The following is a 15,445-nucleotide window of genomic DNA, read 5'->3' as shown; positions in this document are numbered from 1 at the left end:
ATCCGAGTAGCGACATCCATTTGACCTCACCATGCCAAAATAAAGAACCGACTCAATTCATACTCTGTGTATCTGGAAGCCCTGATTCTGCTTCCCGTGGCCTCGCCGGCGTAGGCATAGCTTTGAGTCCTAGGGCAGAACTAGCTCTCTTAGAGTGGATCCCAGAAGACAGTCGTTTGTGCGCTGTCCGACTAAACGGAACAGTAAGGACTCGGAAAGATGGGGACACTCATCGTCTCCGTCTATTCTCCCACTGACTGCAGCTCAGATGATGTAAAAGATGAGTTGTACAGAAAGCTCTCCTATCTTCTCCGAAAAGCTAGGCGCTCGGATGTAGTAATAGTGGCCGGTGACTTTAATGCTCAAGTAGGTAAACTAAGCGATAGGGAAAGACACCTGGGTGGATCTTATAGCATCATGGCTCAAAGAACAGATAATGGCGACCGTCTGTTGCAGCTATGCTCAGATAACCGCCCGTTTCTTGCTAATACTAACTTTAAGCATAAGAAAAAGCATCTTTTAACATGGAGACCACCTAATTCGTCCCAACGTTGGACCCAAATAGATCACATCTCCATCAGCCACCGATCGAGGGACTCGATAGAAGACTGTCGCTCATTCTGGAGCACTGATGGATGCTCGGAAACTCATTCCACCTGGCTCTGAACATAATGAAGAGCGGAGTCAGCTTAAGCGCAAGCTGACAAGAAGTCTACGCAATGATCGTGAACAGTGGTGGGTAGCGAAAACAAGAGAGGTGGAAAAGGCAGCGGCAATAGGTAACAGCAGACAATTGTTCAGACTTGTTAAGGAAACCGTTATTAGGAACCCGACTGTTAGCGAAACACTCTCAGAGAAAGATGGACATATTATACATTCTCAATCCAGGAGATTGGATCGATGGACAGAACACTTTAGGGATCAGTTCAACTGGCCTTCAGCCACACTTCGGTTTCCCGCGGTCTCCAGTTAACCTGAATGGCAAGTTAATGTAGGTCCTCCGACTCTACGAAGTTGAAAAAGCAATAGGAAATCTGAAGCGAGGGAGACCAGCAGGCCCGTATAGGTTTACTCCTGAGATTTTTAAGGATGGTGGTCCAGTATTAGCAGTGGGATTAACTGAGGTTTTAGGTAGAATTTGGGAACTGGACGTAATCCCAACTGACTGGTCTCAATCACTGACTGTGCCAGTCTATAAGAAAGGACAAAAGTCCTCTTGTGACAATCATAGAGGAATCAGTTTGACTAATGTAGTGTCTAAAATATTTGCTTCAATAATGCTTCGACGCCTAACTAGAGCTCGTGACGAGAAGACTAGAGAAAACCAGGCCGGTTTTCGACCTGGACGTGGTTTTATAGACCAGATATTCACACTACGTCAGGTCCTAGAACATAGACACTCATTTGGACGTCTCTCAATAGTAGTATTTCTTGACGTTAAGGCGGCATATGACTCTGTTGATCGTAAGGTTTTACGGCAGTGTTTGTCACTGAAAGGAGTACCAAAGAAGTACATTAACCTTATAAAGGCTCTCTACTCGAACATAACTGGTCGAGTGAGAGCTTATGGTGAACTGTCATCAGAATTGATTACCTCAAATGGTGTTCGTCAGCGCTGTTCACTCTATCCAATTTTATATAGCTTTGTCGTTGACGTGCTTTTAGAGATAACACTTTCCTCATCTAAATTTCCAGGAGTTGAACTTTCACTGGGAGATTCACTTGTTGACTTAGAATATGCTGACGACATAGTTTTATTTGGTGAAGATGCTGACAAAATGCAGAGTTTTCTGATCACCGTAAGCAACAATGCAAGCATGTTCGACATGCGATTCTCCCCTCGAAATGCAAAGTGTTGCTTCAGGATTGGGTTGCATCGACACCCGAACTAATGATAGGGAGTGAAGTAGTTGAGCGTGTCGACCGCTTCACTAATCTGGGAAGTCTCATCAGCCCTTGTGGTCTGGTGTGTGACGAAATGTCAGCACGGATACAGAAGGCTCGACTAGCTTTTACCAACTTGCGTCATTTATGGCGTAGGCGAGATATCCGTCTATCAACCAAAGGACGAGTTTACTGCGCAGCAGTTTGTTCCGTCCTAGTTTATGGCAGTGAAACATGGCTGGTCAGAGTAGAGGATATCCGTAGGTTACTAGTATTTGATCATAGGTGTCTTCGAAATATTGCTCGTATATCCTGGGACCATCGAGTAAGTAACGCAGTTGTTAGGAAACGGGTACTAGGTATGGATGGCAAATCAATTGATGAAGTGGTGAAACTTCATCAGTTGAGATGGCTGGGACACGTGTTACTTATGCCCAATAACCGACTGCCCCGACGAGCGATGTTTTGTTGCATAGGAGTAGATTGGAAGAAAGGTAGGGGCGGCCAGACTAAAACGTGGCTCAAGTTCATGAAGTCACTGACAAGTGGACTGAGCCATGCTGGGAGGTGTAGACTACCTGGTTGGGGACCGCTAGATGACAGCAACCGATGGTTGGAGACCCTGAGTGACATGGCTCAAAATCGTTTGCAGTGACGCAGGTGCATCTGTAGTGAATCGAACACGAGTGGGGACAATCGAATGTGTTTCAAAATATTACAGGACTTGTTAATAAAATCTAACAATCATAAAGTAAATGCTTAATTTGCAAAATGTCCACCTATTGTCTCAAAATGACTCAGATTCCATTGTTCTTAGATTTTCATGCAAATTGCATCCTGTTACCATTCTTGACTGTTCGATCCCCTGCCAGACCTTCTGTTCATGACTAGCATCATATGCTACTCATGTCAAGTAGTACACATCCACTTTTTGTGTTCTCCCAAACTCTAATCTTCTGAATTCTTCATGTCCTTTTTCCTCTTTCCAAATTTATTTCACTGGATTATACGCCTTGAATAACATCTTCAAACCCTAATCTTTCCGATTACTGCTTATGTTTTACTACCTCTACCACTATGGGATTTGAATGGACAACTATATCTCTGTGCTAATGTGGTGTGGCAACTCGAACTGATGTACTTACGTACAAAGTTCTACGTTGTTACTGACTGACCGACTGATTTTTCAATTTACACCAGCTTATATATGGTAGAAACCCTGTCCTATATAAACGATCTCAAGTCACTGACTGGTCGAAAGTTGAATGCCACCGCCGAACGCAAACACTGAAACAGTCTTTCTGAAACCACGTATACCATTCGAACTGGCCGCGTTTTACGTTTTCACACTGATCGAACAGCAGATAGGGTTGACTATGTCTTTAGAAAGTCAATATCAATGTCTGTTGTCTATTCGAGACCATGTTCAAGACTAGTGAAGCATTTCAAATTCGCTCTCCATCTGTCGCTTCAAAAAGCTTGTTTCACGTGCATTTATCTGGACACCCTGTGGCATCTTCGTCTGGTTCTGCTGGCGTTGGTATCTCACTAAGCACTAGTGCTGAAGTAGCACTGAACGACTGGATCGTCATTAATAGTCAGTTATGTGCTATTAAATTAAAAAGTTCCATCAAAGTGATAAGACATCGGTGTGAGGAACGATAGAATTTCGTCACATCCGCCTACACTCTGACAGATCGCAGCTCGAATGCTATGAAGAATGAGTTTTACCACCAATTAACTGTTCTACAGAAAGCACATTCGACGGATATTGTGGTGCTCGACGGGGACGTGAATGCTCAGGTCGGGCGGCTAGGCACAGAAAAGAGTCGTTTAGGTGGCCGATGGAAACTTGTTAGTTAGGTCATATAACGATGACCATCTACTTCAACTGTGCGCATACTACCTGTTTCTGGTTAGCACTAACTACCGGCACAGCCATCGCCGACGTGCTACCTGGCCCCCTAACTCTCCATCTTAAGTCTGATTACATTCCGACCAGCTGCCACTAACGTCGTTATGTACAAAACTGCCGCTCCTTCTAAAGTACTTGTCTAGACGCTGACCATTCTCTTGTTTGCGCCCAATATAGCTTTCTCCACAGGAGCAGCTGAATTCGTAGATACACACAGAAGTGGCATCATAAGCAAGCCGGACAAAGGAGGGGGGCTAGTTCTTATGAACAAAGCTGATTACATTAATAAAATGAACATGATTTTGAATGATCCGACAAAACACTTGCGGGTACAAGAAAATAGTGACTCTGACGGCTAATAAGAAACCGCTTTTCTTGAAGCTGCAACTCAATGGTGATTTAGCTAGCGATGTATTAGGGGTTAGATTGACTAGAGCAGTAAAGAAAATGTTTAGTGCTGCCAACCTCTGCGTATCGTATTCGACCCGATCGATGGTGATTCCGCAATTGAAGGATAAGTTACTTGGTTATGCCACTTCTATGTGTATCTGCGAATTCAGCTGCTCCTATGGAGAAAGCTATATTGGGCGCACTACCAGGCAACTGAACCAACGAGTTAGTGAACACCTCCTTTCGTGGTTAGGAAAAGGTTACGTCAAAACAATACGCAGCTCAGTTCAATCACACTTGATCGATAGCGGTCATATACTGGACAGAAACAAGTCGTTCAAAGTTATTTATCGTATTCCCACTAGTTTTCCTTATGGTGTTCGATCTCGTCTCTTACGCATAGCGGAAGCTATAGGAATCCGAGCCAACAAGCCAAGTCTTTGTGTTCAGAAGAAATTTGTAACACCTTTATCTCTCCCCTGGCCTTAAGTAATAAATGAATTTATTTATTCTTTTTCTAACTCTCTCTTCGTTTATTATTTTTCTTCACCTCCTCCTACCACTTTATTTTCTCTCAACTATACGTTTCATGGTCCAATTATCCGAACATTTCTTATTACGTTATCTTATAATTTTATAATTGTTATCTCAGTTTCTATATTTTTCTAATCATTGACCTATTTCCGATTATGTAACATTGGTTTGAACCTTTATTATTCTTATCAAAACTAATGCACCTGTTGTCACACCATCAATTTGTACTTTTCACGTTTCACTTATTATGTAATCGTTTTCATTGTTATCATTGACTTATAAAATACCTTGATTGGTTTAGTAATTTCGTGTATGCATATAAATATTACTGTATATTAGAGTAAAGCCTGATGAGGATCTAATCGGAAACAATATTGTTCACTTATATATGTTGTTCTAAATTTACAATATGGGAATATTTCAAACTGCCCATCGTCCAAACCATCAGATGTTATTGGTTGGAATATCATCGGCTTCTCACACACCAGGATTCTCACTGCCAGTGACTCAGATGAGTTGGAAGAGTTTCCGGCAGTCACCAGATGCGGCTGCTACCTCCAACTCATCGGCACACTCGGACCACCAGGATTATCGGCCCTTTTCCCAATTTCATTTCGTGACAGTCTTCGTGTACGGTCAAACTCGTGGTTGGCCGGAGTAGACAGACGGGCTTCAATGAGTTGTAAGGAGCCTGTAGAAACCCAGTGCTTATAAGCGGGACATTTCGCGAAGCCGCAAGCGACTTGACTCTCCATTTTGATAGCGTCATGTAATTGCAACCGATGCTCATCTATATTTCTCAGTGGGTTGATAGCTAGCCTTGAACCTAGCTCGGTTTGATATTTAGTTACAACAGAAGCTGCAACCAATTTGCTGACATTGATCCGTTTATGATGATGAATTTATTGGCCATTGAAGCGTAAGGTAAGATTAGCACAAACAAGAGCATGGTCAGCGTCTAGATAAGTACTTTAGAAGGAGCGGCAGTTTTGTACATAACGACGTTAGTGGCAGCTGGTCGGAATGTAATCAGACTTAAGATGGAGAGTTAGGGGGCCAGGTAGCACGTCGGCGATGGCTGTGCCGGTAGTTAGTGCTAACCAGAAACAGGTAGTATGCGCACAGTTGAAGTAGATGGTCATCGTTATATGACCTAACTAACAAGTTTCCATCGGCCACCTAAACGACTCTTTTCTGTGCCTAGCCGCCCGACCTGAGCATTCACGTCCCCGTCGAGCACCACAATATCCGTCGAATGTGCTTTCTGTAGAACAGTTAATTGGTGGTAAAACTCATTCTTCATAGCATTCGAGCTGCGATCTGTCAGAGTGTAGGCGGATGTGACGAAATTCTATCGTTCCTCACACCGATGTCTTATCACTTTGATGGAACTTTTTAATTTAATAGCACATAACTGACTATTAATGACGATCCAGTCGTTCAGTGCTACTTCAGCACTCCCTGGTTGGGCTTCAAGAGATAATGCAACAAATTGGTTTGAGACGTTATCAGACATATCAGAATGGAAGCAAGTAACGATCTTGGCATAACTTTCTACAAAAAAGTCAGAGGAACTTCTTTGACTTAAAAAGTTCCTTGTGGTTGTATTTTTAGTAACGGAACTGCTTCTTCTATTACTTTTCACTTTCATTCACTTATTGTATGTATTTACGATACTTACCTTTATTTCTTCACAATCTTATTTTCTTATTGTGTTGCATATTTGTGCTTAAATAATGATTATAGTAATAACTTGACAGGTAGGTTGTTTGATCATTTTCGACGTCTATATCAGTTATGCAGTTTAATAAAGGATAACAGTGTAGAATAGAGAAATAAGCGAAAAGGAATCAGTGCTATGAAAAAAAGTCCCAGAGATAAAAGTTACATACAGTGGCTTAGATAATGACAGACATGGTACGTACTAATGTTAAATAGAGTTTTAAACAAAATTATTTGTGATGCAGCAATGAGTAGTTGCTTCATTGTGACTGTTTTTTACTGTCTTGTCCATTTTGATCTATTATTTTAGGCTGTTGTGTGTAAGCAATATTAACACCACAAACGAGAAAATCTAACTATTGTACTGTCGGTACTAATTCTAATAAAGTTATCTGCGAACTTAATAGTTCAAGGGTATAAAAACGGCTATTTGTGTTTGGAAAACTACTATATTAGTTAGTAGTAGACAACAGAGGCGTTACACGCGTCCATAATTGGATGTTGAAAATATGTATGTTGAAGACACATTTGTAATAAAATAATCGCTTATTACTTACTTTGAATGCAAAAGTAAAAAATTTAATGATATTACACAAAACGTACTGATAACTGCGCTCGAATCACATATACGAATATCAGCTCGTCAGACGGTGTCGATCCACTGGAAGATTCTTTATTTCCCATTTGTACACTGCGTGAGCCATACCCAGGAGGTGTTTTAAAGTACAAAACAAAACGACTAAGCTCTTCTGAAGAGAAGATTTGAACAGGAAACAAACTCAAAGACATTGTCTCTGGTAAATGTCCTGGTTCTATCAAAGTCAAATGATTTGGTAGAGTCGTTGCTACTATTTCAGCAACAGCTTTGTCAATCCTAAACAAAGTAGTTTCATATTATTAAGGGTAAATACTTAATACAGTTAAAATCGTCACTTATCAGTTAACTTGAATACCTAAAATGCTAAATGCTCCTGACGAAAACTATGGTTTGCAATGCATAAAAATACGTAAGACCTTAAAATAGTTATGGGAGGGTTTAAAACCAGGGTTTTAGCCACAATCAGATATGAATAATCTGGATAGATTTGGTTCGTTAATCGCATTTTGTTATTTGCAGCACAAATAATATCCTCTACAAGGACGGCTAAAACCCGGAATTTTGTCGCTCTTTCTGTCGATGCATTTTAGACTAATCATTTTACTTACTTCAGGACAACTGCTTTCAGGATGAAAGAGATTTTGATTCAATTTTTAAACGGTATATGCATGCTTCACAAGTAGCATAAGTTCTTACATGCATACTAGTATTGATACAAAGAACTTGTAACTACCTACAAAAATTATTCCAAACTTTAGTCATCTTAATGTTGGAAACAATTGTAATATAAGAAAACAAATACCAATCTAAAGTTAGATACTTACTCAACTGTTCTTTTTAAAATATCTTGTTCTATAACTGTTTGATGCATTTGGCGAGCTAAATGTAGTGGTGATACCACAAAAGTATGCCCATCAGATGGCATCGGATTCGGATTAGCTCCATGGCTTAAGAGAAATCGTGCACAATGAACCCATCCACGACGGGTAGCCTAAAAAGCGATGGAAAGATGGTTCGAATTATGCATATTTCAAAAAGATTTCCTAAGAATGAAAATAAGCAGATGGTTAACCCATAAAAACTTACACGGGTAAGAGCACATTCACCATGGCAATTAATAGTGTTGACTAACGCTCCTGCATCTAACAGCAGTGATAAAACAGTGAGATGACCCTGAATGGTTGAATTTTGAAGAAAAAGATTAGTTTTATGTGTTAAAAAAAATACATATTTGAGTAAAAGAACAAAGTTTCCAAGTTAAAATAACACATTTTACAGTGAAAAAGCGGACGCATGATACGCAGGACTTGCTCTTCCTACACCGTGGAAATCTTGTAGATTTCAGTGTTACACAAATGTTGACAACGCTTTTGAGTTGTACTTGATAAGCAGATAATATTGGATTATATTAACGACAAACTCGACAGTAATGCTGAAATACTAGGTTAGAGCTACAATGAAGAGCTGATTTAAAATTAATACTTATCTTTTCTAAATGTGTAAATTACACAACACGCGATCAGTTCAAGTGACTCGAAAAGAGGAAATATGTTATTTTAATCAAGAATTTCACATCTCTTGTAGATTAGAACAATTAACCCAATGTACAACTCAAACGGTAGCTCATCTACCAATTACCAGCGTACATTCTCGGCTCTGCGTTATGCTTTCTTATGTAGCCGAAATAGTTATACTAACCAGATGCGCAAACCTAAGTAGACGGAACTGAATCCGAACCTGTGAACTAACTCAAGAAAACCGAGCCCTTAAGACGGTTTACCATAGTTACTTCCTCACTAACTAATCAGTCTAGGATTAGATAAAATAGTGTACTGTTACATGTCTCATGGCAAGAGTCAAAAAAAGTAAAAACAATCATAAAGGGAAGAGTCCCTTTCTGGGAATATGCTAATGTGTAAGAAATAGTGATGTTTACACATCATAATCCATGTACTAGATCCTATTAAAAACCATCTTATGTGAGACTGCATATTTTGATTACCTCTCAAATTAGAGATAAATGAGAACAACGATTGTAATATGACACATCCTACAAAGCTACACCACAAAATATGGCAAGATTGTTCCAAATACATAATACACTTCAGTTAAAGCTTGATGCAATGAGCATAAGAGATCATTCCAATGACTAATCACCTCAAAAGGCTAAATGCTGGTTTTGTCACTTATTCACGTATGCTTGTTAATTGAGGTCTTCTGCATAAATCAAGTGTGTGCATCATCAGTTGTTTTATAGAAATCTACTAATCATTAAAAATATTCATTCTCTATATTTTTTGTTTGGTTCGAATTCATATGATACAGCAATATAAAACATGAAAATCGAAGCACAAAATCCATCATTTCAAAATTATTAGGTGACAACACTTTTATTAGAATATGTTTAATAGACAAATAATTACAACAATGAGTAGAACGACATCCGTTAGTGCTTTCTGTCATTGGTACGTCTAAACTTTGTGGTAATTCGCTAACTAGATATGATGAACTCGTTATCAGTCAACAACATATGTACATAAATTAATGGCAGGCAGACTTATAATATTTTGGTGGAGTTTTGTTCTCTGAGCTGGATGGTTTGGTCGTGGAGCTTTCATCGTTCTTCTGAACGACATCATCAGCACAAACTTCTGTCTGAAGTTTGTGCTGATGATGTCGTTCAGAAGAACGATGAAAGCTCCACGACCAAACCATCCAGCTCAGAGAACAAAACTCCACCAAAATCATCCACCTGAGCTACAAATCTTCTCCACCATCTCAAGACTTATAATATCTAAACCACTTAACTAATCGGTTTATCCCACCTCACTTATCAAACAAATAATCTTCAACCTCGATTTCTCTCACTTAATATTTTTACCAATGCAGTAAGAATTCAAAAACCTTGAGAATCAAAGCATCTAAGTAACTAAAGTTCGTATTCTATGATTACTTCACTGGCTGAATGTTCTCCAGTAAATCTAAACAAAACTTCTCCGACCTCAACTTCACAAATATTGTGTAGCCACTGAATGCAAGCAATTTTACAAAGACTAAGAACCAGACAATTTCGTTGACTGTCTCCCGGTCTTGAAAGTTTCCTTAACTTTCTTGAGATCATGATATGTGTGATGACTGTGGTACTACCTAAGTGTCAAAAACAATGAAAGTAGTTTTAAAAAGAATTAATATTCTCGAGTTTTTAATCTATAAATCTACGCTATGAAACAGTAAAGCCTGTCTACTTTAATGGTTTAGAATAACGGTTTCAAATGGCCCTGTACAAACTTTTTACTGAACTGGTCAAATCAACGGACGCTCATTTTTGTATTAATGCTTAGGTCAGGTAATTCGTTACATATGGGCAGTGAAATTCCTTGGCAGATGCTATAGAAACGTGGTTGTAAAACGCTCGTTAATGGATGGAATTTTTCTTCACTTTTTTGTAGTTAGGTGTTTAGGAACAATCTGAGACCCATTTGCAAATGTATCGAATAATCTCTGGAACAATTATTGTAAGAGTTAAAAATACCTGACTCCATAAATCTGCTGAAAGTAAAAAATCTTAACTTGAGACAAAACTGAGGTCACAACCTCAATAGATTTTATGGAATCTTGACATCAAATCATTCAAGGACAAGCTGGAAATCAACCAACCAAAGGAATTATGCCCTTAATATGAATAAAGATCCTCAAGTTAATTTATAAACTGGCAAGATTGGATGTGACTATTTTCTTAACAGTTTGGTGTTAACTACGCTTTTTACTGGATTCTCAAACAAGAAATGTGTTAGACTGTGTTATGTCCTCTAAGTTGAGTGGTTTGGATGAGCTTTCATTGTTGTTCTGGATAACGCCATCAACACTTACTTCATATGAAATACGTAATCAAACCACTAACCCTAGAGAAGACAACCAAATTTATCCACTTGGACTAAAAATCTCTATTATTTCAATATAAAATGTTACAATGCGTATATTGAGCGTCAGGGAAAGAGGATAATAAGAAAAGTAATTGTCTTACACCATCAGCAGCATAAATTAAGGGTGTAGAACCATCAGTTGACCTTGCATTTGCTGATGCACCATGTCTGATAAGGAGACCAACAATATCCGTGTAACCTAAGAAACATAAAGGCTTTAGACAGTAAGTAGACACAAGATAATACCTTACTTAAAGCACCATCAAAATACTTATATCATGAACTATTGGAAAATAATCAAACTTGCTTGAACTATACAGAACTACTGAAAACCAGTTATTTGACTGAAAGTTGATGAGTAAATACTATTAAATATAACTGGTGTACGATATCAACCAACAATTAACTTTTGAGAACTGCACAGTACCAAACTACCAGCATATTTCTGGTTAGTATATCGACATATCATTCTTACAAAAAAATAAGGACCTGATAGAATACATTGAAGTATAAGCAGAATAGAACAGAATCCTGCTAATTTACACGATTCATCAGTATCACAAGTCCGTTTTGAAAGAGAATAAATTATCCCTAATTAGTTTTTATCACGACTGGATATAAACATACAATTTATAATACGTAATTGTAAGTATGGAAAGTATAATGAACTAAGTAGCACATACCTTTCACAGCTGCCTTACAGATAACAGGCATATCAGTACCATGGTCAATTGGTGATATATGTGAAAATCTCAATAGTTTATAAACTCTATCGGAATCTCCAATAGAAACAGCATACCGCAGAAGTTTCACTATTACATAATATTAATTATCTATTAGCTTACTGCCATCGGATACTGCTACAGGTGTGCATTGTGTATTTCGCTGAAATGATGAGAAGAGTGGACATTGCGAAGTCAGCATCTGGAAAAATCTCTAAATTTTAAAAAGTCATATAACCCTAATAAACACTTGCTTATATTTTGGGTTCTCATTCTAGTTTTATTTACAAATATTTCATGGGCTGTGAGTTTTTTATCTGACCATTTTGTCTTTGCAATGTTACTGAGACTTTACTTTGCGGTCATATATATATTGTGAATTAGGACAACATAAATGAGCAAACAATATTGCTTTCAATTAGATCCTCATCAGGCTTTAATATACATTAATATTTGTATGCATATGTAAAACTATTGAGCCAACTAAGGCAGTTTATGAGTCAGTGATAACAGTGAAACAGATTACGTAAATAAACAACACTTAAAAATTAAAAATGATAGTGTGATGAAAAGTGTACTAGTTGTGATAAAAATAATAAAGGCTTTATTTAGCTGTCTTTATCTACATTTAGACAACGTCAAATCATATTAAGCATCACTAAAATATCTTTATCACAGACGGTGAATTTATGTTTCTGACAGTTATAAAAACCAGTTATTCATTTGAAATCATTTGGTGAATCTGCACTAAACATCCAACGGTCCTGAACTTTGTCATCTAGTCTTAGTAGCTCAAACTAAGAGTTAATAATTGACAACTAGACATCATATTTTTAACTAATCCCACTTTGCGTGAGTTTTTTCCAATAACTAGTATCACATTTGTCACAAACAATTGATAGGAAACAATAAAATACAGGGACCATCTCTTGAAAGGAAAAATGCACACAAATGGTTAGTCCTTGTAAATTATAACCTTTAATTTATCAGAATAACTTTAATATTGACCTAAAATTCATGAATATTGAAGAGTCTACCTTTAACCGAATCGCTAGCAGCAAATAGATTACGAAAGTACTAAGGAGGTCTACTTGTTCAACAATAAATGACATTTTATTTTAAAAAAGTACCACAACGTAAAATAACGCCGCGCTATCTAATGTTGTGTAAAATCAGGTTGAAAAACTGTGTAACCAACTTTAGTGAAATACACGCCAAGTGCCAGAACTTTAGTAGGTTATCGAATATTGGAAGACTTCGTGCAAAAGTCCATTTTCTAGGGAAAAGCCAGTATTTACCCAAATTTCGAGTGCGAATGGCAAACTATGTGGACAAAAAGACATCATGATAGGTGACCTGCTTCGGTCTAGGCACCCGGGCAGTATCACAGCCCACACACAAATCAAGTGACTTATGTGGCGCATATGTATTCGGTGCTGCTTTGCATCAATATTTATGTGTTCAAATAAATAACTGAACTAAATTAGAAGCGGAATGGATCCCCAGTCAGTCAGGCCCTGAGGTAAGATGGAGCTTTATCAAGTCTGAAGTCCTTTGTTATTGTGTTAATTCACAATGATAGATGAAAATACTTCTGGAGACAATTCTTCGACGATTGCAGATCCAACTACACAATCTAGTAGCCCACTAAACTAGGATACTGCAGATGTGGATAAATTAGACAATTTTAATAACAAAATAATAGAGAATGAAGTAATTTGAGTGTTAAATGTACATATTTTTTTTCCAAGAATGGGTTTAAGTGAAGTTTAGATTCTTACATACGATCCATTTTACCAGAGCGTTGTCAAAATGGAGTAGTGGTGCTCCAGTGTGCACTACCTCAAGTGTACTCATTTCCATGATGTTTCGCTGACCTACAAGTAACTTTCCACTCCCATTGATTGCATTCATCAGTTTAATAAAAGCTTATACATATGAGTCACCGTTAACATTCACACCTATTTTGGTTAGCCCTGATGAGTAACTTGAACTGTTACTTGAGCTGTTTTTTTTACTATTCAACGATAAGCGGTGACGTTGGATAGAAGATGCACTGTTATATGAAACAAAACTTTGTTTAAAGAAATAATATTTATTACTGTATAGATCCTTAACAGCAGGTTTAAAATCCAACTTCAAGAAAATATATGCGAAGTACCATACCTTGGTATTATTAGTGAGGTGGAAACGAAAAACATATACATCAGCCGAAATTTCGTATGCTTATAAAATAGTGACATATATAAATAATTCGAGTTACGAGCAAAGACTACATTGATTACGGTTTTAGATTGTCCTACTTGCGATTTTCATTTGGGACTGAAGAACAAATGGAAATCTCGACTCTTCTCTCTCGAATGGAGAACAAAGTGATCAGTTTGTAAGACGACGGGTTTTATCATTTTTATCACATGGTAACGCCAAGACCTTCAAGATGTGATCGCAACGACCGCAAAGGGCATTAGAACTTTAGAGTTTTACACAACTGGAAGTCATACAACCCTAATTAACTGTATAGACACTTAGAAACCGAGTTTTTTAATCGTGCGAGAAGAGCTTAGAAAAGAGTGTAGGTGTAGTTATGAGGGAATTCTGGCGAGACTATAATTTATGGACGAACCAATAATATCTAAGATAGCAAGTCTTTAATTCATTCAATTATTTGGTTAGATATCACTTTGGCACTATAGTTTATGTAAGTTCATGATGAAAACGTCAAATGTAATTCCTAACCCTAACGGTCAGCTGTAAATCCTAATTACTCACACTAATCTACAAACCCCATTCAACCCTGGTAAGTAGGTGGACAATTCAAGGTCATTTTAGCGTTGCTCAAGAGTCATCCATAAATTATAGTCTCGCCCGGATTCTTTCGCAACTCATATGACAGGCTAAACAAGTACGAATGTAGAGGAAAGACCGCAACTAAAACCATTCATCACAATTAACTTACTACAGAATTACCAATATATTCTATCAAGTATACCCCTGAGCTCGCAATTATGAAATACATTCTTAATTGAAAAACTGAGTTCACTAAATATTTACTTCATTTGATAATTAAATAATCACCAAACTCGCCGCCTAGACCACGAGTTTTGACTGTAGAATAGCAATTTTTCCTTAAAGGATGAAAGTTTGAGACCTTGAGAATTCAGCTGAATTATTTTACACTCTGAAAATGACTATCAAAGGTTAGAATATATATCTTAGGACGCAAATCCCAATCACACGATTTTGGGGAAATTTCGGGGTTTCCAAAAGTCCAATGACAGTTAGCAGTTTTTTCCGAAGCTTGGGGGATTTTCGCCACATGTGGGTGAATTTTGGGCCTTTTGTGCCATTTCCCCAAACTTTTCTATAACGGCTTCCCCAGAACGGACACATTTTTCCCCGAAGTAAGGACATTGTGATAGTTTGACTTTACACCATTCAAACCTAACAAATTAACTCACTAGCTCTAAGCGTGCACATCCAAGACTTGAACTCATGGGAGTTGACATTAAACTAGATATAACTATAAAAAATATATATTGCTGTAATCGAATCTAACGTGGAGACTGTTCAACCATCTCCATAAATTTGTATTGAGGACAGGATAACCCCAAGCAGTTTGCAAGTTTATGTTTGGTTTGTAGGTACAACCTTCTTATGTCAAATATCCCAAGTGTTGCAACCAATCAATCTCATTAGCAGATTGTAATTATAGGACAGTAACGGAACTACTTGAAATCTCGCCAGATTTTACTTCAAC

The 15,445-nt window shown here is 37.9% G+C and overlaps 1 protein-coding gene across 2 annotated transcripts in view; it reads right to left on the bottom strand.

The window, feature by feature from the left end:
• The window catches only part of ANK3_1 (Ankyrin-3), a 19,124-nt gene extending 3,679 nt beyond the window's left edge, over nt 1-15,445 (bottom strand). Inside the window, exons 1-8 of one of the 2 annotated variants that reach the window (XM_051209029.1) lie at nt 15,245-15,445; nt 15,147-15,208; nt 11,812-11,851; nt 11,650-11,778; nt 11,068-11,165; nt 8,130-8,216; nt 7,868-8,034; nt 7,049-7,319 (exon numbers count right to left, since the gene is read on the bottom strand). In XM_051209029.1, coding sequence (XP_051074448.1) covers nt 7,049-7,319; nt 7,868-8,034; nt 8,130-8,216; nt 11,068-11,165; nt 11,650-11,778; nt 11,812-11,851; nt 15,147-15,208; nt 15,245-15,269 — 879 coding nt within the window. In that variant the 5' untranslated portion in view covers nt 15,270-15,445. The remainder of the gene's footprint in view (nt 1-7,048; nt 7,320-7,867; nt 8,035-8,129; nt 8,217-11,067; nt 11,166-11,649; nt 11,779-11,811; nt 11,852-15,146; nt 15,209-15,244) is intronic. The other variant, XM_051209030.1, reaches the window with a different exon arrangement.

The sequence above is a fragment of the Schistosoma haematobium genome, chromosome 1 (assembly GCF_000699445.3).
Source record: "Schistosoma haematobium chromosome 1, whole genome shotgun sequence".
Taxonomy (NCBI): Eukaryota; Metazoa; Platyhelminthes; class Trematoda; order Strigeidida; family Schistosomatidae; genus Schistosoma; species Schistosoma haematobium.
The sequence above is the reverse complement of the archived record's forward strand: the minus strand, read 5'-3'. Positions and strand labels throughout refer to the sequence as shown.